Below are 24,217 nucleotides of genomic sequence, written 5' to 3'. Positions count from 1 at the left end.
TACCATGAGAAAAGTTATTCAATTAATAACCGTTGAAATTAGAAATGCCAGACCACTATGCTATGAAAGGCAAGGTTTCTGTAATACTCTTACCTAAAAAGTTTTTTTCTAAATTCATCATGGAGGAGGAAAAAGAAAAAACAGTGGGTGCATAAAATTAAGCTGTCCAATTCATGTAACGTGAGTTACCACACAAAAATAATTTTTATTTTTCATATTTTGAAATTAATATAAAAAAGGTAATAAGATTCTATAATAACCAGGTATGTATTATATACATAATTATTTTATTCAAGATTGCTTCTCAATTACTATGTTTAGATATTACTTAATTGTCGCAATCATAAGTCAAATGTAACGTGAGTTACCATGGATTTACCCATATGTGATTTGAGGGTGAGTTTGGGGGGCCCCCATGCAAAAAGGTGAAGATTCGCAAGGATCCGTGCTTCAAAACCACGCTTTTGGGCCACGGTGTCGCCAGGAAGCTGTGGATCCTTGATTTTTGTGGTGCAGGCTGTACGCCTGGGCATGATATGTGATTTGACAGTGAGTTTGCGGTGGCCCAATGCAGAAATCATGAGGATTCATGAGGATCCATGGTTTTTAACCACGTTTTTGTGTCATTGTGGCCGCACGAAACAGTGGATGCGTGATTTTTTTGGTGCTGCCTACAGACTAAGACATACTCTACAATATCATGCTGTTGTTTTTTTATTTGAATGAAAAAATCATATGAATTCATGAGGATCCGTTTAAAATCATCTGGATCCGCGTTTTACCCTGACCCGCTTCCAGATGTGATATGACACTGGATTTGTTGGAGTTAGTATTAAAAAAGTGGAGGATCCATGAGGATCCGTGTAGATCCGCCTTTTACCTTCTTCCAATTCCCTCCTGCTCCCAACCCAGGCCCTCCCCGTCCCCTCAGTGTGCCAAAAACCACACGCAGCACCCCCCCCCCCCCCCGCCCAGCCCAGCCCAGCTCAGGCACACACACATTACCTCTCTCTCTCTCTCTCGCTCGCTTTTTCCGGCTGCCCTCACTCCCGGAAGGCTCAACACAAATCTCCTGCCGAGGGAATGAGCAAAAGTCAGCAAGCCAAGTCCGGAGGGAATGAGCAAAAGTCAGCAAGCCAAGTCCTTGCTTGCTGCTGGCCGGTTCAGCGATGGCACGCGTGCTAAACTTTTCCAGGGCTGGCTGGAGCATGGAGGCGAGGGGCGGGCCAGTTAGGAGGGAGGGGCGTCAGCGTCAGCCAGCCAATAACGCGCCGCCTTGCAACCTAGCCCGCCCCTCACCTGGCTTTGTTGGCATTTCGTTTAGCAGGTAGAAAGAACGGCAGGCTGCTGTTGCAAATGAAGAGGGTTTATTACTGCTGAACAGTGTAGGAATCTATTTTTACCTTTAATATTCCAAAGAGCGATTTCAATGATTCTGCTCATTCAAGCACATTAGTGTTGATCTGTACCATGTGGAAGGCATGCATAGCTATGTCTCCCTTCTGCTAGTAAGAGCCTCCCATACTACACTGTTTCCTAGCTCTCTGTTGGATGCAAATGCAATGCAGATCATCCCTCTTCCCTGCTTAGTAGGGGTTTAGCATATACAGAAACCATTCCTCCCCCATCACTTGCCTTAGGCCTTGTCAAATCCAAATCTCTGCTGGGCTCAACCCATGAGACTCAAGTAATGAAACACAACTGCCACGGCAATGGTCAGGGGTGATGTGAATTATAGTCCGTAACATCTGGTGAGTACCACACTGGCAGAAACCCAGTGCTAACTTTGGCAACTCACCTAGATTTTTGCTTTGATTTAAAGTTAAGTTACTCGCAGACTGACTACTGCAAGAATCAACTGATGCAAAGGGACTCGTTTCAAGATTAACTGAGCATACCTGTTTACACTATGCATGCTTATACACCCTATAGCTCAGGGGAGGCCAACTTCCAAGAGACTGCGATCTACTCACAGAGTTAAAAACTGGCAGCGATCTACCCCCCTTTGGGGTCCAGGTCAAAGTTGCTGAGGCTTTTTTAAAGAAGGAAAGCCCTGTTTTGGGGGGTTCACATAAAAGTTGTTGAGCTTCTTTCCGTGCTGAAATGTCACAACCTGAACGACGATGGCTTGGTTACTTATTGTAGAAATGCTGTCCTCTCCTTGATTCATGTCAGAGATGGAGCATTCTGTTATGCATCAGGCCATTGTATTAACTACGGTAAATCCTAGTAGGTGCCAACCAGCTTTAAAGAATGTTAACAACCTGTTATGTACTGAGCTGAATCCTAGAACAATAGGATTCAGAATCAGCGGGAGCTACCCAATCCAACTCCAGGTGGAAGTGAATCCGCAACCTGATTGGCCTGCTGGAGCAGCCAATCAGGCGGCTGGCAGAAGTGAATCTGCTACCTGATTGGCCTGTAGGAGCAGCCAATCAGGCTGCAGGCAGAAGTCAATCCACAATATAATTGGCCCACAGGTGTAGCCCTGAAGTAGCCAATCACGCAAGGCCCATTGTGTAAATAATGTATATAAGCAGATGGTTTGGGAAAAGAGCCATTCGTCTTCTATTCTTCTCCTTGATGAATATGAGCTGAATAAAGAGCATGAAATTCACTCTCGACTCCGAGTATATTTCACAACCTAAGTATGTGTTTTGGAGTGGGGGAAGGATCTATGTTTTACGTTCAAATAGCAGATTTTTGAGGACCATATTTTCAAATAAATCCCCCCAATTTCCTTGTCATTATCTGATATTAGGCAATCTTCTATTGGCAAAAATCTGTCCATATAAATTCAAAGACAATTCTTACCAAAAGGTAATTCTTACCAAAACATGCATCTTGTCTTTCACTCCCCAAATGAATTCAAGGTGGCTTACAACCTACAAAAGCACACACTCCAACACTTATAACCACCCACAAAGGCCAGTAATTAGGTATGGCGATGGCAAATAATCAGTTGCCCCCCCCCTAGTTTTGATTCTGGGTACGCCCCTGATCCATGTCCCTTCCTATTGTATAGCAGAACCATTTCGGACATCAAAATCAATGACAAAGCCTGCTTCTATGGAATTTATGCAAGCACATCAGAGCACACATTGAACTTTGAAGCAGAGATGCTGGCTTTCTAACAAATTTGTTCATGAACCTCCTTCCTTCTTATGGAAAATTATTATCAGAACAATTGGCTGAAGGGTGAACAGGAATTCTTTTGAGGTTAGCAAGATCCTTTGATGTGGATACCTCCCATAATTCTGCTTGTTTCTATGCTGTTTTTAATTTCACTTCCTCATATGTATGACAATGTGGTTGCTCTTTCCTAGTGTTTCCACTAAAGTAGGTCCTTGTACCAAAGCATCAGTTGCATCAAGGAAAACTGGCATGATCCATGGGCGTAGCCAGGATCAAATCTGGGGGGGGGGGGCAGGCCATGGTCGTCCAGGTTGTGACATTTCAGCACGGAAAAGGCAAAATGAAACCAAAATTTTATTATATATAATTGCGTGCCGAGCAGGGTGGATAAAAATCAAATATTATTTTTTTTAAAATCCCAAAAATTGGATTTTTTTGATTTAAATTGGAATTTTTTAAATAAAATGCTTTTTGAGGAAAATATATTGCCATCCCCCCATTTCCTCCCTCCCCATAGAGAAACATTTGGTCAGTTTGGGAGTCAAAATGGTTTCCAGGCCTGTCTTCCTGTACTGTTTGCTTGGTACATTTATGAACATTGATTAGGCTAATCAAGCACCAATATTTCCTGCAACCATCAAATAAATTGCCACCCTATTTGTTATATAATTACTTTACTTCAAATCAGGCACCAAACCCTGTCCACAAATGAACTGAAATAGCAAGCCTCTACCACGGATATAAATTCAAATTGCTAACCAACTCAGATGAATTACCTTATTCTACTAACAAATCAAAGATAATTCACCTCTGCTCATCAGTGCACTAATGTTTGCTCTGATTAACATGAGCCAAGCTCAGGTCTAAAGGGGGGGGGGGGGTGACCAAATTCAGAAAAAAAGAACACTACCGGGCCAAATTATGGGATAATTGATGCCCAAGTTTTTTATCTATGTAAATTATTTAACAGTATCAACTATTTATCTATCAACTTCAAATCCAGACTGGAAAACAGTTTATTTATTTTAAACCCCCGTAGGCCGCTAGAAAGAGTTCAACAGGTAAAACTTCCCACATGGTGCACATGTGGCACCAACAAAATGGTGGCTATCAGGATGCCCTAGCAACCATAAGCAGCAAGACAAGCAGGCAATGAGGCAGGCAGAAGTACTAAATAAACACAGCCAGGAGATGCACAGAATTAACTCAGCCATAATTAACACAGCCAGCTCACTTCTTTTTATTGATCATCCTCCTCTTATGGGCTGTTAATGATTCAGGTAAGCAGCACTGTTCCACATATTAAGAAAACAAGAAAACGATCCGGTTCGGACCGCGGAGCGCTAGCTGGCAAAAACGGGAGCTCCGTAACTCCCGGTATATTAGCTGGAGAAAAGGGGGGTTCGCGCGGCTAAACGACCCCCCCCATATAAAGCTGGGAAGGCGATTCCTACCCGATACGTCGGCGGTTCCCCAAAGGCTCTCCCGGAGACCTTCGCAATCGGCAGAAGGAGGGGGAGAGACCTGGGCACTAAGACGAGGCAAGACGCTTCCAGCACAAGCCGAGAAACCAGCTGCGTGCACGACGGTAAAGAACTCCTTTTAATATTCAACCCCTACGGTTACCCCGAGCGTAAATAAGATAAGATAAAAGTTACCAGAAGGAGATTGGCACGAAGATCATCCCCCCCAGCAAATTCGAACTGCCTTAAAAGTATAAAGGAAAAGCGGGGAGTGGGAAAGACTCAAAAGAACGAAACATCGCGCATACAGGAGACGCTGACCGGGGAGAAACAAAGTATCTGTAAGCAGGGGAAACAAGAACTTTTTAAATAGGACCTGTTTGAGCTTTGATCCTGTATATTATTCATACAACGCAGGACAGTATTGTGGCCGGGAACTGTAAATTTTAGGAGTGAAGACGACCTGAGAGGAAAGCACGAAATAAAGTGGGCTACGCTAAGCCCCGCACCGGTCGTTTTAAAAGCTGAATTTAATCTCTCTTCCCCCCCCCCCCAAACTAAGTGTTTGAAATAAAATGGCGACGACATGCTAAAGACTATGACTAAGCAGACAAGGCAACATAGTAACAAGAAGTGACGTGTGCAGTACTTTAGAAAGAATAACTGAACAACGGACTGCTCCCTTAGTAAGACAGCGACACAAAGTGGAGATTGCAAGTATAATAAACACCCTCCCAGAGAAACTGATTTAAGAGTGACACCCAGTGGATAAAAAGAGGCAGTGCGGGTAATTTAAAAAAAAAACAAAACATGGACAAAGGGAAGAAATTGAATTCAGCCAGTAACTCCCAAAGAAGAGTGTCTTCAGCAACAGCAATAGCAGAGCATGACATGCATCTCAGAGACCTAATTTTAAGTCTAAAAAGTGACATTGGAGAGATTAAACAAGATCTCACAGAAATGAAAAAGGACATGAATGAAAGATTGACAAACCTGGAAGATAAAGTAGGAAAAGTGGACTCAAATGAGAAAGATAAACAAGAAATTAAAGAACATATTACCAAAGTAGAGGAAGCATCGAATAAAGCAATAGAGAGCATACAAGAGGTGCAGGAAAAAAACCAAACAATGGAAAACTCTCTGAAAAACCTCTCCAAAGAAAGACGTGAAGGGAAAAAAGACTTAGATAAAATGAAAAAAGACTTGGAAGACCAAAAGGAAGCCTGGGAAGCTACACAGGATGCTCTTGCTATGCTTCAAATGAAAATGAGGGAAAAGATTTTAAGGTTCCAGAATGTTCCTGAGATACCCAATGAAGACATTGAAAAAAGATTCATAGCGGCGCTGGCGAAATGGCTAGATCTAGAGGAATTAGACATTGAGACCCGACTGGAAGAAGCCTTCAGGATTAATTCCAAAAAGGCAAAAGCAAACAATTGGCCTGGAGACTGCCTAGCAACATTTACCACAATGTGGCTTAGAAACAAAATTTTAAAAACCAAGGGAAAGAAAAAATGTGTGATGGATGGGACTGAAATAATCATAATGAAAGAAATCCCCCCCAGGCTGATACATAAAAGGAAAAAGTATCAGTTCTTAGCAAAAGCTTTAAGAGCAAAAAAGGTCTTTTTTAAATGGGAGTACCCTGAAGGGGACCCAGGTGGCGCTGTGGTTAAACCACTGAGCCTAGGGCTTGCTGATCAGAAGGTCGGCGGTTCGAATCCCTGTGACGGGGTGAGCTCCCGTTGCTTGGTCCCAGCTCCTGCCAACCTAGCAGTTCGAAAGCACGTCAAAATGCAAGTAGATAAATAGGAACCGCTACAGCGGGAAGGTAAACGGCGTTTCCATGTGCTGCTCTGGTTTGCCAGAAGCGGCTTTGTCATGCTGGCCACATGACCTGGAAGCTATACGCCGGCTCCCTCGGCCAATAATGCGAGATGAGCGCGCAACCCCAGAGTCGGTCACGACTGGACCTAATGGTCAGGGGTCCCTTTACCTTTACCTTTTACCCTGAAGGTATCGCCTTCGCATTTAAGGGAAGATGGAGGAGGTTTGATACACAAGAAGCGGCTGACAGATTCTTCAGGACTTACTCCCAGGAACTAGGAGGAGACAAAATGAAATTTATTAAAGACCAACACCAAACTAAGACTGATGAAGAAAGGGAGGAAGAACATAGCAGCGAAGAAGATGAAGGAGGAGAGGAAGTACCAGAGGAAGAAGAAAAAGAGGAAGGAGAAACAGAAGGATGAATGGAAAGGACAATCTATAACTCTTCCATGTAAATATTAACCCCCTCCTATCCAGTGAATGTACCGTACCGGTTGTTCTAGTTATTCAATAACTCAACAATTATGATTGTTTAAGTAACTTTACACAAATGTAGAAAGTAAGATTTGTTTCCTTGGTTCTGCTTAGCATAGAAATTAATTTGACTTTCTTTTAATAATTCTTCTTATTGTGGTCCCCCCCCCTTTTTTTGTGTCTTCCCCTTCCCCTTCCCTCCCCTTCCCCCTTCCCTCCCCCCTCTTTCTTTTTTCTTTCTTTTTCTTTTTCCTTCCCCCCCTTTTTTTTCTTTTTTCCTTTTAATTTACTTTCCCTTTTTTTCCTTTATTCTTCTTTCCCTAAAATCTTAATAAAAGGAAAATGGATTTAAGAATCATATCATGGAACATAAATGGCTTAAATAACAAAAAAAAAGGAATAGGGTGGGACACCTATTAAAAAAACAAAATTTTGATGTTATTTGTCTTCAAGAAACACATATAAATAAAAAACATCTGAGGGTTTTAAAGAATGAAAAATTAGGAATGGAATTTGCGACGGCGGACGCAAAAAAGAAAAGAGGTGTAGTATTCTATGTTAAAAAGCAATGGAAACCAGAAGTTTTATGGACGGATAATGAAGGTAGAATAGTAATGATAAAGACAATTATTGAAGGTGAACAGTGGATCTGGGTGGGCCTTTATGCGCCAAATGGGAGTAAAACAGCATTTTTAGAAAAATTAGAATTTCAAATAATGAAATATGATGAATATAAGATTATGATAATGGGGGACTTGAATGGAATAATTGATCCTGAATATGATAAAAGCGGAAGGGATATGAAGAAATACAAGATGAAATTACCGAAGCAATTCACGAACATGACTAGAAATTTAAATTTATTAGACGTCTGGAGACATAAAAACTCCATTAAAAAAGAATTTACACATATCTCGGCTAGACATCAGACCGCAAGCAGAATAGATATGATTTGGATGTCAAAGGAATTATTGTTAAGAACTCAAAAAGTAGAAATCAACCCCCGAACACTATCAGACCACAATGCAATAAGTTTAATATTAAAGGCAGAGCAAAAAGAAAGAAATTGGAGACTAAACGTTTTTATGCTGAAAAAAACAAATATAAAACAAGAGGCAATTAAAAAATTAAAAGAATATTTCAAATTAAATAATAATGGTGAGGTAGATTTAAATATAGTCTGGGATGCTGGGAAAGCCTTTATGCGTGGGTATTTTATAGAACAAACAGTCAAAATCAAGAAAGCTGAGGAACTAAGGAAAGAAAATTTATTACAAGAAATAAGGAATAAAGAAAGATCCCTATATAAAAACTATGATAAAAATATTGAACAAGAATTAAAATTATTGAGAGCAGAATTTGAAAAGATAATTGACCAAGAGATGGAATGGAAATTAAAATTCTGGAAATATAAATACTTTGAGTGGGCAAATAAACCGAGTAAATTATTGAGTTGGCAGATTAAAAAGAGGGAAAATGAAAAAATAATAAGCAGAATTAAATCAGGGGGGAAATTTTTTGATAAGACGGAGGAAATTATGAAAGTATTTCACAAATTTTATGAATCCTTATATCAAAAAGAAGAGACAGATAGCCAAGAGATTGATGAATTCTTTAAAAAATACCAGCTTCCCAAAATTCCACCAGAAAAAATGATACTTATAAATAAAGAAATTACATCAATGGAAATAATAGAAGCAATAAAATCTATGAAAAAAGGGAAGACTCCAGGCCCAGATGGGCTACCTATAGAATACTATAGGGAATTTCAGGAAATAATATCAATCCCACTCAGAGACTTAATGAATAAAATATTGACGAAGGGGACGGTTCCCAAATCTTGGACAGAGGCACAAATCACACTAATACCCAAAGCACAAACAGACTCAGACTTACCATCTAATTATAGACCGATCTCCCTCCTAAACTCGGATTATAAGATATTTACAAAAATTTTGGCAGATAGATTGAATAAAATTCTGGAAGAACTAATACACAAGGACCAAGTTGGATTTGTAAAGGGAAGGTCCGCAAAAGACAACATTAGAAACATTGTAAATATTTTGGAATGCCTTGAAAACAGAAGAGACAAACGGGCAGCCCTTCTATCCATTGATGCCGAAAAGGCTTTCGATAGAGTCTCCTGGGCATTTATGATAAAAACAATAGAAAATTTAAATTTAGGAGAACATATGGAGAAAGCGATAAAAGCTATTTATAAAGCCCAAGGAGCCCATATATTAATAAATGGAAGATTAACCAACAGAATAAATATCGAAAGAGGCACAAGGCAAGGCTGCCCCTTGTCGCCCATTCTTTTCATATTGACTTTGGAAATTTTATTAAAAAATTTAAGAGAAGAGGATACCATCAAGGGAATAGTAATTGGCAATAAAAAATTCAAAGTAAAGGCCTATGCAGATGATATAATCATAACCACCGAAGATCCAGTTCAAAGTATACCCTCAGCAATTAAGAAAATAAATGAATTTGGCAGATTAGCGGGATTGAAAATAAATTATGAAAAAACTAAAATGCTGGTAAAAAATTTGGAAACCAAAGAAAAACAGGAGCTCCAGGAAAAAAAAAGGTTTAAAAATTGATAAAAGATTGAAATATTTGGGCATCCAAACAACAATAAAGGGGATAGATTTGATACAGGAAAATTACAGAGTAATGTGGAAAAAGATAAAGGCAAATATGGAAGAATGGAGAAAATTGAAATTATCATTAATGGGTCGAATCTCTCTAGTTAAAATGTGTGTTGTCTCCAAAATGAATTACTTATTTCAAAATTTACCGATTTTAGGGAAAGACAAAATTTTTAACGAATGGAAAAAAGATATTACGAAATTCATCTGGGAGGGGAAGAGACCGAGGGTGAAGTACACAATTATGATAGATCACAGAGATAGGGGAGGCTTCGGCCTCCCTGACCTCGAGATATACCACGATGCGGCCGCAATCGCATGGATCAAAGAGTGGATGGAACTCCAAAATACAGACCTTCTAGACCTGGAGGGCCAAGGATTGGCTTTCGGTTGGCACCGTTATTTAATGAAAGACAAAATAGAAAAAAAGAACATCTTTATGTTCAATATAATTAGGAAATCCCTGTATTTAGTGTGGCAGAAATATAAAAGGTTTTTTGAGCCAAAGACCCCATGGTGGCTTTCACCCTTAGAATTAGTTGCCGTTAAAAGAACCAACATGGATAGTAATTGGCCCACTTACAGATCTCTATTAGAAGAAAGTGAGGGAATTCTAAAATTAAAAGAATACGCAGAAATAAAACACTTATTGACCACCTGGCTGCAATATTTTGAAATAAATCAAAGACTGCAAATTGACAAGAAATTGGGGTTCGATGGGGAAATGTCAAAATTAGAGGAAATATTATTAGTGAATAAGAACAAATATATAAAAAATTTATATCAGATAATTCTAAAATGGATAACAGAAGAAGAAATGACGAAGGACTTTATGATCAAGTGGGGTCAAGACCTGGGAAAAGCCATCCCAATGCAGAAATGGGAAAATCTATGGAAAAAAGATTTAAATTTCACGCCCAATTATGAGCTCAAGGAAAATATTCTGAAAATGCAGAATAGATGGTACTTGACCCCACTAAAAATGTCTAAAATGTACCCAATCTATGTTGGAGGTGTAGAAAGGAGGTCGGAACATTTATCCACATGTGGTGGAATTGCAGCGCAATTAGAGAATTCTGGGAAATGTTGTATAAGGAATTAAAGAAAATGTTAAAATATTCCTTTAGGAAAAGCCCCGAAATGTTCCTCCTTGGAATGATACCTGAGGACATCCAATCAAACGACAGGTGTGTAGTTAGTTATGCGGTAGCAGCCGCCAGGTTATTAATTGCAAAAAATTGGAAAACCTCGGAAATCCCAAGTAAAGAAGACTGGCAAATAAAATTATTTAATTATTACAATTTGGCGAAAAATCATGAAGAAATTAGAGGAAAAAATTTAGAGGAGACCATAAAAATCTGGATATCATTTATCAACTATATTAAGAATAAATTGGAAAAACCAAATATAATCTTAGATGTCTAACAATTCTGTCATAAATAATTTACCAAGAGAATATGCAATTTTGTTAACATAATATGTACATATATTTTTCTTTTTGTGTAATTGAATGAATTAAGGTATGTAACGAACAAGTGGAACATAAGGATAAGCTCGAAACAGGATGAGAAGCGCAGGGGGTGGGACAGGGGAGGGGTGGGAGGAAAGGGATAAAGTGGGCTCAACAATGAAATGAGACAAATGTTTTTATTGATTTTATTGGTTTGTATTGTTTTCTCTTTTTTGATCATGAGCGTAGGCAGGGGTGGGCAGGAGGGGGGAAGTTGCCCCCCCCTAGAGGCAGGGCCGCGGGCCAGCCTGCCCCGCTGCCCGCCCGGTGCCGTCTCCCTTCTCCCTGGCTGGCTGTGGGGCGGGTGGAGGGAAAGCCAGGGAGAAGGGAGACGTCCCTTCTAGCCGGCTGGCTGTGGGGCGGGCGGAGGGGAAGCCAGGCAACCGCTTTGCGCGGCTCTGGGCCTTTCCCTCCGCCCGCCCCACAGCCAGCCAGGGAGAAGGGACGTCTCCCTTCTCCCTGGCTGGCTGTGGGGCGGGCGGGGGGAAAGCCAGGCAACCGCTTTGCGCGGCTCTGGGGCTTTCCCTCCGCCCGCCCCACAGCCAGCCAGGGAGAAGGGACGTCTCCCTTCTCCCTGGCTGGCTGTGGGGCGGGCGGGGGGAAAGCCAGGCAACCGCTTTGCGCGGCTCTGGGGCTTTCCCTCCGCCCGCCCCACAGCCAGCCAGGGAGAAGGGGCGTCTCCCTTCTCCCTGGCTGGCTGTGGGGCGGGCGGGGGGAAAGCCAGGCAACCGCTTTGCGCGGCTCTGGGGCTTTCCCTCCGCCCGCCCCACAGCCAGCCAGCTAGAAGGGACATCTCCCGTCTCCCTAGCTGGCTGTGGGGCGGGCGGGGGGAAAGCCAGCCAAACGCTTTGCGCGGCTCTGGGGCTTTCCCTCCGCCCGCCCCAGCGATCGCAGAGGGGGAGGAGGGGATCGGAGCAGCCCGATTTCAGGCTGATCCCGGCGCCCTCTCGCCCCTGCTGATCGCGGAGGGGGAGGAGGGAGTCGGAGCGGCCCGATTTCGGGCCGATCCCGGCACCCCCTCGCCCCTGCCGTTCGAGGAGGGGGGGAGGGGGGTCGGAGCAGCTGTTCCGATCCCCTCCTCCCCCTCCGCGATCACCGGGGCGGGCAGAGGGAAAGCTGGCAAGGGAGAAGGGAACTTCCCTTGCCCCGCTGTGGCCCCGCCCCCCGCCCCTTGGCCCTGCCCCTTGCCCCCGCCCCTTGCCCCCCCCTAATTTTCGTCCTGGCTACGCCCCTGTTTTTGATACTAATAACGATTCATTTAATAAAAATAAAATAAAATATATCAGGAATATAAAGATAAAAAAGAATAGAAAACTGCTTAATTGAGATTTTAAAATGCAAATCTGGAAGGGGGGAGGTAGGGGAAGCCCATATATAAAAATGTTTATGAAGAATGAATATATATATATATATATATATATATATATATTCCCTTTTTTCCTTCTTTTTAGCTTTTTTCTTTTTGGGGGGGAGGGGATTATTTTTCTTTTTTGGGGGGGTGGGAGAGGGTGGGATGGGGGGCCTTTTTGTTTTTTCTTTTCGTTTCGTTTTAGTAGACATGTATGGATAGATAGGTGGGCGGACACTCTTCTCTGTCTTGCCTCGTAACCCAGGGCCCACTGGTGGCAGAAGAGGACTCTGGGGGAGGGAGGAGGGGGAGGGGGAAAAACTCAACTATAAAATGGACCACCTTCAGCTATCCACCCGGCACGGGACCTTCTCGTGGCAGGAGGGGGCTCGTGGGGGGGGGTGGAAGAGGATGGAATGAATTTGATATGTGTTTTCTATGTTTATTTTGTAAAATCAATAAAAAATATTTTTTACAAAACAAACAAAACAAAAACAAAACAAAACCTCTCACCAAGCGCTAATCTAGAATTAACAATAGGCCAGATGGCAATGCTCGCTTGAAGCATTAAACGTAGGGAAAAAATAAAGCTTTCTCCTGCTCTAGTTGCCCATCAATTCCACTAGTTACTAAAGAAATCCAGAAGTTGGGCATTTCCTCTAAATCAGGGGTAGGCAACTTGAGGCCCGGGGGCCAGATCCAGCCCAATCGCCTTCTAAATCTGGCCCGTGGACGGTCCGGGAATCAGCGTGTTTTTACATGAGTAGATTGTGTGCCTTTATTCAAAATGCATCTCCGGGTTATTTGTGGGGCATAGGAATTCGTTTTTCTTCTTTTTTCAAAATGATCCTGCCACTTCTACCCCACTAACCAGGTCATCGCTATTGGTTAGGGCCAGATCTAAAATGGCTGATCCTCTTGTTGCTTCTCCCACTTTCTGGACAATGAAATTGTCTGCAAGGCCTGGAGTACTGTGTCCAGTTCTGGGCACCACAGTTCAAGAAGGATACTGATAAGCTGGAACGTGTCCAGAAGAGGGCAACCAAAATGGTCAAAGGCCTGGAAACGATGCCTTATGAGGAACGGCTTAGGGAGCTGGAGAAGAGAAGGTGAAGGGGTGATATGATAGCCATGTTCAAATATATGAAAGGATGTCATATGGAGGAGGGAGAAAGGTTGTTTTCTGCTGCTCCAGAGAAGCGGACACGGAGCAATGGATTCAAGCTACAAGAAAGAAGATTCCACCTAAACATTAGGAAGAATTTCCTGACAGTAAGAGCTGTTCGGCAGTGGAATTTGCTACCAAGGAGTGTGGTGGAGTCTCCTTCTTTGGAGGTCTTTAAGCAGAGGCTTGACAGGCATATGTCAAGAATGCTTTGATGGTGTTTCCTGCTTGGCAGGGGGTTGGACTGGATGGCCCTTGGGGTCTCTTCCAACTCTAGGATTCTATGATTAGGAAGAACTTCCTGACAGTAAGAGCTGTTCGGCAGTGGAATTTGCTGCCCAGGAGTGTGGTGGAGTCTCCTTCTTTGGAGGTCTTTAAGCAGAGGCTTGACAGGCATATGTCAAGAATGCTTTGATGGTGTTTCCTGCTTGGCAGGGGGTTGGACTGGATGGCCCTTGGGGTCTCTTCCAACTCTAGGATTCTATGATTAGGAAGAACTTCCTGACAGTAAGAGCCGTTCGGCAGTGGGAATTGCTGCCAAGGAGTGTGGTGGAGTCTCCTCCTTTGGAGGTCTTTAAGCAGATTCTAGGATTCTAAGAAGAGGTATGGGGGGGGGGGGAACGGAGCCGACTAACGATGATTACAATCGTATTAATACAGGCAGGCGCTTTAAGGAGAAAGGTAGAGAGGCTGCGCTTCGGGGCGCGGAGTTTCCTCGGTCGCGCGCACGTCGCGAAGAACTTCCTGACAGTAAGAGCTGTTCGGCAGTGGGATTTGCTCCCAAGAAGTGTGGTGGAGTCTCCTTCTTTGGAGGTCTTTAAGCAGAGGCTTGACAGGCATATGTCCAGAATGCTTTGATGGTGTTTCCTGCTTGGCAGGGGGTTGGACTGGATGGCCCTTGGGGTCTCTTCCAACTCTAGGATTCCATGAAACCAAAGGAGAAAGGCCTTCTACTGAGTCAGACCCCGAACCTATTTAGCTCAGTCTTGTCTACACTGGCTGGCAGCGGTTCTCCAGGGCTTCAGGTCAGGGGGGGCAATTCTCCCTACCCTGCCTATTTTGGAAAGTGCTTTGTCTGCCCCTTGTTTGTCCATTTGTCCGTCCATCTGCTCTCCATGAGTTTGGACACCTCTCGAGATGTCATCACCAAACTGAGGATTCCCAAGGCAGGAGCAATAGCCTTCATATTCTGAATCGAGGTGGCAGACGAAACACATGAATTTGAAATGACGTCACCCATTTCTGGGCACAGTTTTGGCCACCTCTCGAGACATCATCACTGGGCACTGGGCACCATCTTGAATCAAGGTGTGACTTTTCGTGTGACTTTGCTTGATTTTGGGCATGACTGGTCCAAACTCACAAATTACACTATCGATCGCAATAATTTTTTGGTTTCTACAAATTCCCAGGCAATGCCAGGCACTCCCTGCTATATAATAAATGCCCACCAACTGGCCATAGGAAGTCTCTGGTTTCCTATTTTCCCTTCAGTTCTGCTCTCACCTTCCAAGTCCCGGACTGCAGAATCCGGGACCGGCAGCCGTGTGACACCGGAAGTTGCGCCGACGTCGCTTTGCCCTTCTATGGGCACAAAAAATGGCCGCCGCCGGCTTCAAAAGGAGCTTCTACACATGACCGGAAGTGCGTCGACGCGACTTCTGGCGGCGGCCATTTTTTGTGCCCATAGAAGGGCAAATCAGAAAAAAATAATGGCCGCCGGCAGGAGAAAATAACGGAGAAAAACGGGAGACAAAGTGATACGGGGGACCACCGGGAAAAGGTAAGTAAAAACGGGGGTTTCCCGGGGAAAACGGGGTACTTGGCGGCTATGGTTCTGCTACATTGTGGGTTATTTACTCTGCAAGAGCTGTTCTCCCTTGCATTCATTAGCCATAAATCTAGCCCCGTAACTTGTAAACTTTCCCAGGTTTGGACTTTAAGAGACCCTCACTGCAACATTCTAAAAAGCCCTTATGTCTTAAGTATTCATTATTCATCCCTCCCCCCATGAAAGCAGGGACAATTTGGGGTGTGTGTGTGTGTGTGTGTGTGTGTGTGTGTGTGTGTGGAATCAGTTTTCCTCTTCCCTCCCTGCCCCTTTCCCCTTGTATGCTATGCTTATTTTTAGGCTGTAAGCCATGGGCGTACCCAGCATGGGGCAGGGGGGGCAGCTGCCCCCCCGAAGGCCAAATCACGGGCCCGACTAGGGAAGCAAATACCCTGCGCAGGCGCCCCGCTTGTTGACACGGGAGGGGGGGGAGGAAACGCTGCTGGTGCGGCGGCTCCTCCTCTCAGCCCGCCCTGCCTACATCTGCACCAATCCCCACCACTAAAGCCTTCGCGCCTCCCAATGGAAAGCCCTGCCGGGTGGCAACCTCTCCTACCTAAGAGTTCTGCTGGGCTGGCAAGCGAAGGAGACGCGGCTCCCTGCATTGGTTGCAGCCGCTGCCGCGCTCTGCCTCCCGGTAGGCTGCACTGCAATCGTCAGCGCCGCAGGCTGGGAATCGCCCCCTTTCCTCCCCTCCGCACCCCCTCCTACCCCCCCCCCGAGTTAGGAGTTGCTACTGAGACTCCTCCTGGGCCGGGAGAGGAAGTGCACCGACAGGAGCCAGTTCAGCCTCGGCGGGCAGAAGCCCGCAAAGGAGGAGTGGGGGGCGGTGCCTGAAGGCGGTGGTCGCAGCTGCTGCAAGGAAGCTGCGTGGGGGCGTTTGCGCCGGATTGCCAGCGGCAGGAGTAGCCCAGCGACAACGACCTTTCCTTGCCGCCCCCCACCCTGGGCAAAAGGAAAGGAGCTGCCTTGGGGGGTGGCACAGCTCTCCCCCTGCGTGCATTGCCCTCTCCGGGCATTGGCTGCTGTTTCCTTCTTTGCAATGCGCCCCCCCAGCCACTCTCCCTCGCTGCCCCTGCCTAGAGAGGGGCGTTGAGGGTGGGGGAGCCACCGCCGCCGCCATAGGGTCACAGCTGGGGGGGGGTTCGCTCGCCTGTGCTGCGCCACCCCACCTTTCCCATCTTTTGCTCCTTCGCGATGGGGAAGCGGCGGTGGCAGCTTCTTCTTCTTCTTTGAGGGCCTCAGCTTGGCGGGGGGTTCCCCGGTATCTTCCCAGGCCACGGGGGGGTGGCCCCCCAGGACTAGCAGACCTCTGAGCCCTTTCCCCATCCCAGTTATATAGGGTGGGAACTGGCAAGGCTTCGGGGGGACCTGGGGGAGTGAAAGCGGGGCCCAAAGGGGTTTTTCAGGGGGGTGGCTAGGCCGTAAATGGATGGGAGCGATGTCTTCAGAGCAGGGCCGTCTTAAGCATACCTGCCGCCCTGGCACCGTGGTGCGCCGGATCCCTCTGGCTCCCCCACCCCGACCCGTTTCCGGCGCGGCGGGCACAGCCCGCCGCACGGCTGCCACCTGGAGGGCCAGAGCCCTACGCAACCCAGTCTGGCCATAGGGGCGTCCAGGGGGCTGCCCCGCCCCCTGTTGCGACGCCCCTGCGCGCGGCGGAGGCGGCCCCAGGCCCGCACGCCTCCGGAACAGCTGAGAGGTGCGCCTGGGTCGGCCTTCAGCGGGTGTAGTGGCGCCCCTGGTGGCCTGGCGCCCCGCGCCACCGGACCTGGCTCTAGAGACGGCCCTGCTTCAGAGCAGGGGAATTTCGTAGGAGAGAGTTTAGGGGGTTCATTTAGCGGCCGCAGAGTTGTAGCCCCGCCCACATTCCCACTTTGTGGCCCCTCCCCTCCCGTGCCTTGGCCCTGCACCTGAACGACCATGGCTTGCCCCCCCCCTTAGTTTTGATCCTGGGTACGCCCCTGCTGTAAGCCTGCAAGGGCAGAGGCTGCCTTGCTTTTGATTGTATGCAAACTGCTCTTGGGAAGCTGTTTTGCTGAAGAGGAGAAGGGTACAGATGCTCCACTTAAATGCAGATATCCACATGCCCTAGCCTGCCCTACCCCCACCCCACCCCCCACCCCAAAGGTCTGCACCCAGAATTATGCAAGAGGGCTTACTCGCATCTCGGTCTGTCGCGAGACCGTGCTGCTTCTTGGTGATGTCAATGTACAGGATGTCTGCGGAAGCCATGCTGAACTCGCTGTTGCTTAGCTTGCTGTTCCTGGGGGCAGGAAAAGAAAACTGTGAGGGAATCATCCTGGGGAGGGAGAGCAGACTCCCAAGGGCACCATGAACTAGAATCATAGAATCATAGAACTTCCTGACAGTAAGAGCTGTTCGGCAGTGGAATTTGCTGCCAAGGAGTGTGGTGGAGTCTCCTCCTTTGGAGGTCTTTAAGCAGAGGCTTGAGAGGCATATGTCAAGAATGCTTTGATGGTGTTTCCTGCTTGGCAGGGGGTTGGACTGGGTGGCCCTCGTGGTCTCTTCCAACTCTACGATTCTATGATTCTATCTAGCCATCGTGGCTAAAGAGAAAGGTAGTTTTTAGCAAAGGGAGATCTGCTCGAATCAATTCCTGATGTCTCCAACGGGGAACGATGATAGATCTGCACAGCAGTACTGGTCCCCAACCATAGCAATAAAGATTTGGTTTGATTTAAATGAACAACTCTTTATTGATGGTAAGGTAAAGGTAAAGGGACCCCTGACCATTAGGTCCAGTCGTGACCGACTCTGGGGTTGCGCGCTCATCTCGTATTATTGGCCGAGGGAGCCGGCGTATAGCTTCCAGGTCATGTGGCCAGCATGACAAAGTCACTTCTGGCGAACCAGAGCAGCACATGGAAACGCCGTTTACCTTCCCGCTGTAGCGGTACCTATTTATCTACTTGCATTTTGAGGTGCTTTCGAACTGCTAGGTTGGCAGGAGCTGGGACCAAGCAACGGGAGCTCACCCCGTCACAGGGATTCGAACCGCCAACCTTCTGATCAGCAAGCCCTAGGCTCAGTGGTTTAACCACAGCGCCACCTGGGTTAAAATTTAAATGATTTAAATGAACAACTCTTTAAATGATTTAAATGAACAACTCTTTATTGATGGTACAGGTTTTCAAATTAGATTCAAAAGCAAGTTGGGGGCAGGCAGCGAGTGTCAATCTGGATAGGGAGATTAATGCTTTATTGATCTGTCACACACTGACATAAGAATGTAAGAACCAACGAAGGGCCTGTTGGATCAGCCCATGGCCCACCTAGTCTCACGGTGGCAAAGAGAGGTCCATTATGGGAAACCCACAAGCAGAATTAGAGCACAAGAGCCCTCCCCCCCCGTGCTTTCCAGCAACTGAACTCTTGAACTGCATTGAACTTGAAATGTAAGGTACTACACTTGGGCAGAAAAAAAATGAAAGGCACAAATACAGGATGGGAGACACCTGGCTTGAGAGCAGTACATGTGAAAAGGATCTAAGAGTCTTGGTAGACCACAAACTTGACATGAGTCAGCAGTGTGATGCAGCAGCTAAAAAAGCCAATGCAATTCTGGGCTGCATCAATAGGAGTATAGCATCTAGATCAAGGGAAGTAATAGTACCACTGTATTCCGCTCTGGGCAGACCTCACCTGGAGTACTGTGTCCAGTTCTGGGCAGCACAGTTCAAGAAGGATACTGACAAGCTGGAACGTGTCCAGAGGAGGGCAACCAAAATGGTCAAAGGCCTGGAAACGATGCCTTATGAGGAACGGCTTAGGGAGCTGGGTATGTTTAGCCTGGAGAAGAGAAGGTGAAGGGGTGATATGATAGCCATGTTCAAATATATGAAAGGATGTCATATGGAGAAGGGAGAAGTGTTGTTTTCTGCTGCTCCAGAGAAGTGGACATGGAGCAATGGATTCAAACTTCAAGACAGAAAATTCCACCTCAACATTAGGAAGAACTTCCTGACAGTAAGAGCTGTTCGGCAGTGGAATTTGCTGCCAAGGAGTGTGGTGGAGTCTCCTTCTTTGGAGGTCTTTAAGCAGAGGCTTGACAGGCATATGCCAAGAATGCTTTGATGGTGTTTCCTGCTTGGCAGGGGGTTGGACTGGATGGCCCTGGTGGTCTCTTCCAACTCTTTAATTCTATGATTCTATGCATTGCTGCCTCTGACTGAGGAGGCAGAGCAGAACCACCGTGCCCGGTAGCCATTCATAGCATTATCCTCCTCCATTAAATTGGTCGACTCTTCTGAAGTCACCCAGGTCAGCAGCCATTGCTGCCTCCTTGCAGGAGTGAGTTTCTTGTGCTGCGTAAAGAAGTGCTTTCATTTAACTGACCACGATTTGGTTGGTCCAGTGGGAAGAGGGTGCAGGTCTCGGTGACTTGCCAGCCTTTCCCTCTGTTCTTAGTGGACCATGTTATTTATGACGGATTCAAACGGCAAGATTCCAACTAAACATCAGGAAGAACCTTCCTGACAGAAAGAGCTGTTTGACTGTGGAACGGGCTCCCCTGGAATGGGGTGCGCTCTCCTTCCTTGGAGGCTTCTGAACAGAGTCTGGGCAGCCACCTGTCAAGGATTCTTCGGGTGAGATTCCTGCACTGCAGGGGGCTGGACTAGATTACCCTTGAGGGCACCTTCCATCTCTACAATCTTTTTTTTAAATAATAATAATAATAATAAATCTTTATTAATTTTAAAATAAGTATAAAACAAAACAAAACAAAACATCCAACTGAAATACAAACCAACTGAAAATACAGATAAACAATCCTATACATTTCAGCATGCTTTATCCTGTCTTCTACTGCATCATTTTCCCTGCTTTGTACATTTTCATATTCCTATTTATATTCAAATCTTCTTTACGCTTCGACTTCCCCTTCTCCTCCTCCCTGGCTTCAAATTTGTTCACATCTCTGCTGCATCCAATATTTTCCTTCTGGGAGTCCTACAAGATATTTGTTTTTAACCCAAGCTCTTTTACATAATTTCCAAAAACTTTATTGTTTGAATATCTCCAAGGACTGACTAAAGACTCTCCTCCTGAGGCAGGGTTAGGGGGGAGAACTGTTATAGACAATAAGAATCCCTGCAAACATATTCAGTTGAAGAATAGACCCCCTCTGTCGCCTGAAATTCAGCACCCCAAACAGAACAGCGAGTGGAATATAATGGGATGAGTGAAAGGAAGGAAATGACATTTTAAAACTTTTGGTTCGATATTTGAGAATACACTGTATCCAGTTTGGGCTATGTGGAAGAATTGCAACTTGTAACCACTTCCTGTTTTCCAAGTCTTGCTCTGCCCTTGAAAAGCTAGAAAAATGTCAACAGAAGATTACACACCTGGCTTCCAGGAGAAAGTTTTGAGACTCTTGTGGGAAATGAGAATTAATATGTATAAGACTCAACAACAATTGGAAGGAATAAACCAAGATCAAGATTTACAGGAAGATGAAATACTTCAAGAAATGGTGCATGAGGATAAACAGACAGACGAACTGATTTACAACACAATTGAAGTAAATGAGGATGAAATACAGGACTTGCCAATGAACAAAGACTTAGCTGAGAGTGGAATTAACCCTCCTCAGGAGGGGAACAAGCAAGAATCTTTGAAGAGACAAAAAACTCACAAGAAAAGCATCATGCAAAGAAGAAGGGACTTATGGGGGGGAGAGAACAGAGAAGATTGGATTGAAAAATCTGTCAGGAAGGGGGTGGGATGAAGGAGGAATATTTGTTGTTTAAATAGGATGGATAAAAAAGGACTGAAAACTGGATCACGGACTTTGGACTTGCTGGACTGGAAGGGGAAGGCCGGGATCAGGGGATAGAGAGGAAAGAATTGAGGATAAAGACAGAATTTAGAATTGGGAATGTAAAAAGGTTTTTAAAATTATGGGAGTTTGGGGGGGGGGAATTGGGGCATGGGAAAAAAAAGGAAAATTGATAAGTTAGAAATAAGATCTAGGAGTTATTTAGAAGTATCAAAAAAGAGAATTTGGTAAGATGAATGATTGAAGGGACGGTTGGGGGTTCTGGACCTCTTGTCGGCCCTCTGCGCGCGGGGAGCTCCTGGTGGCAGGGGGGGCTCCTGGGGCGGGGAGGGCGGGGAGGGCGGGGAGGGCGGGAAGTCCCAATTGGAAAAAGAACCATTGCCTCTCCCTTTCTCTCCTCTGGGACTCTCGGTGGCAGAGGGAGTGCTGGGGGGGGGAGGAGGGGAGGGAGGGAATGGGAAAAGATGTTAGAAAATAAACTTAATAGAAATAAGGATACTATTGAAGTAAGTTTAGAGAGTTTGGAAAATAGAATGGGGAATATGAGAAGAAAACTGCTAAAATGGAGTTAAAAATGAAAATCAGAAAAAGGGGGAGGTAGGGGAAGCCCATAATAATACAATGATTTTAAAAAAGAAAAGAAAGGAATAATTATTAATGGTTCCTTTTTGATTTTTCATTTTTTCTTTTTTTTTGCTGTTGTTCTTTTTTCTTCTTCTTCTTTTTTCTTTTAATTATTCCTGTGGTTTTTCCCCCCCTTTTGGGTGATTTTTGATTAAGTTTAGATAAATAGTTGGGTGAACACCCACCCGCTCTCTTCTTATTTCCCTAGGATCTCTCGGTGGCAGGGGGGGGGGGTTCTGGGGAGAGGAGGGGGGTGGGGACAAGCCCAACTATAAGACGAAGCCCAACCTTCGACTGCGCACTGTCCATGGGAATACCTGGTGGCAGGAGGGATCTCATGGGGGGTGGGTTGGAAGAAGGAGGAAAATATGTTATTTTTTGTTTATGTGTTTATTTCTTTGTTTTGTTAATATGCAAAATCAATAAAAATTAATTTTTTTAAAAAAAGAAAATACAGATAAACAATCCTATACATTTCAGCATGCTTTATCCTGTCTTCTACTGCATCATTTTCCCTGCTTTGTACATTTTCATATTCCTATTTATATTCAAATCTTCTTTACGCTTCGACTTCCCCTTCTCCTCCTCCCTGGCTTCAAATTGTTCACATCTCTGCTGCATCCAATATTTTCCTTCTGGGAGTCCTACAAGATATTTGTTTTTAACCCAAGCTCTTTTACATATTTTCCAAATTTTTCCCAATTATTTTTAATTTTTTTATTTGAACCACCCCTTATTGAATTTGTCAGTCTGGCTAATTAATTTTTCTTGCCAATCTCCTGGATTTTCCATAACTTAGCAATTAGAATTCTGGCTGCCGCCACTGAGTACAAAAATACCTTTTCATCTTTCTTTTCTACTTCTTTGCCAACCATTCCCAATAGGAAAGACTCTGGAGTTTTCTTTAAATTATATCTAAATATTTTCTTTAATTCCTCTAAAACCCCATTCCAGAAAGGTTTTATCTTTGAACAATGCCACCATATATGTGTGAATGTGCCTATTTCTTTCTGGCATCTCCAGCATTGTTTATTTTTGATGTTATACATTTTACAGATCTTAACTGGTGTTAAATACCACCTATAAAACATTTTGATTGAATTTTCTCTGATTCTCCAACTCTACAATCTTAAGGGGAACCACATCCAGGCGTTTCAAACATTTGAGTTGCCTTTGGAAAATTATTCCGGAAGATCCCCCTCACCTTATAAACATCCGGAAGCCCGTGGGTCCCAATTTTGTCGTCCCCTTCACGCCCAGGAAACGGATGAACAAAGCTGCAATCCGCTCGACCAGCCGCAGATAGTCAAATTCCTTTGCGAGCTTCGGATACAGCTCCCTGAGGCAAATAGAAGGGAACTTGGCTTCTGAGGTCTTGCTGTCATCCAGCTCTGGGATCTCCACTGGCCCTTCTTCCAGCAAATCATTTTTCCTCTCCCATTCAGCCTCTGAAACCTCGGCTCTGCGGGCCAAACAGCAACACAAAGATTGCATCAATGCATCTTCATCGCTTCCCATCTCACGGCTGTCGCTGCCATGATGCCATCCGAGAAACGACCATACATAGCTGCCAAGTACCCCGTTTTCCCCGGGAAACCCCCGTTTTTACTTACCTTTTCCCGGTGGTCCCCCGTATCAGTTTTGCTGTAAATATTTATTTGCGGTCCTGCTCCCCTCCTTCCTTGCCACTCCTTCCATCCCAGCTACATTGTACTTGCTCCAGCTAATATTAGAACCAATAGTCCTTAGCATAGCTGCCAAGTACCCCGTTTTCCCCGCCCCGGGAAATCCCCGTTTTTACTTACCTTTCCCCGGCGGTCCCCCGTATCACTTTGTCTCCCGTTTTTCTCCGTTATTTTCTCCTGCCGGCGGCCATTATTTTTTTCTGATTTGCCCTTCTACGGGCACAAAAAATGGCCGCCGCCGGCTTCAAAAGTAGCTTCTACGCATGACCGGAAGTGCATAGACACGACTTCCGGTATCCCCCCGCCCATGGCCGCCACCGACACCGGAAGTCGTGTCGACGCACTTCCAGCCATGCGTAGAAGCTACTTTTGAAGGCGGCGGCGGCCATTTTGGGTGCCCATAGAAGGGCAAAACGACGTTGACGCAACTTCCGGTGTCACACGGCTGCCGGTCCCGGATTCTGCAGTCCGGGACTTGGAAGGTAAGGGTTGGCCACTGTGGGAACAGAATGCTGGGACTGGTAGGCCCATGGCCTGATCCGTGAGGCTCTTTGTATGTCCTTATTATGCTTTGGGGGCTTCTGAGCTCAGAATCAGTGGTGTGGCTCTTTGCTCTGGCAGAACAACTGAGGGCAAAGTCCTCTGGAGCAGACCTGCCTGGAAGTGGGGAGAGGGGGCCAGTGAGAGAGGGTGTG

At 45.5% G+C, this 24,217-nt stretch overlaps 1 protein-coding gene across 1 annotated transcript in view; it reads right to left on the bottom strand.

The window, feature by feature from the left end:
* LOC132591471 (tubulin polyglutamylase TTLL11-like) overlaps nt 1-23,464 on the bottom strand; it is a 29,274-nt gene extending 5,810 nt beyond the window's left edge. Inside the window, exons 1-2 of the mRNA XM_060270100.1 lie at nt 23,042-23,464; nt 17,570-17,673 (exon numbers count right to left, since the gene is read on the bottom strand). Coding sequence (XP_060126083.1) covers nt 17,570-17,673; nt 23,042-23,355 — 418 coding nt within the window. The 5' untranslated portion in view covers nt 23,356-23,464. The remainder of the gene's footprint in view (nt 1-17,569; nt 17,674-23,041) is intronic.
* Between the last annotated feature and the right edge of the window lie 753 nt (nt 23,465-24,217).

This window comes from Zootoca vivipara, chromosome W (assembly GCF_963506605.1).
Source record: "Zootoca vivipara chromosome W, rZooViv1.1, whole genome shotgun sequence".
Lineage (NCBI taxonomy): Eukaryota > Metazoa > Chordata > Lepidosauria > Squamata > Lacertidae > Zootoca > Zootoca vivipara.
Note: the sequence above shows the minus strand (reverse complement) of the source record. Positions and strands in the feature narration are given on the sequence as shown.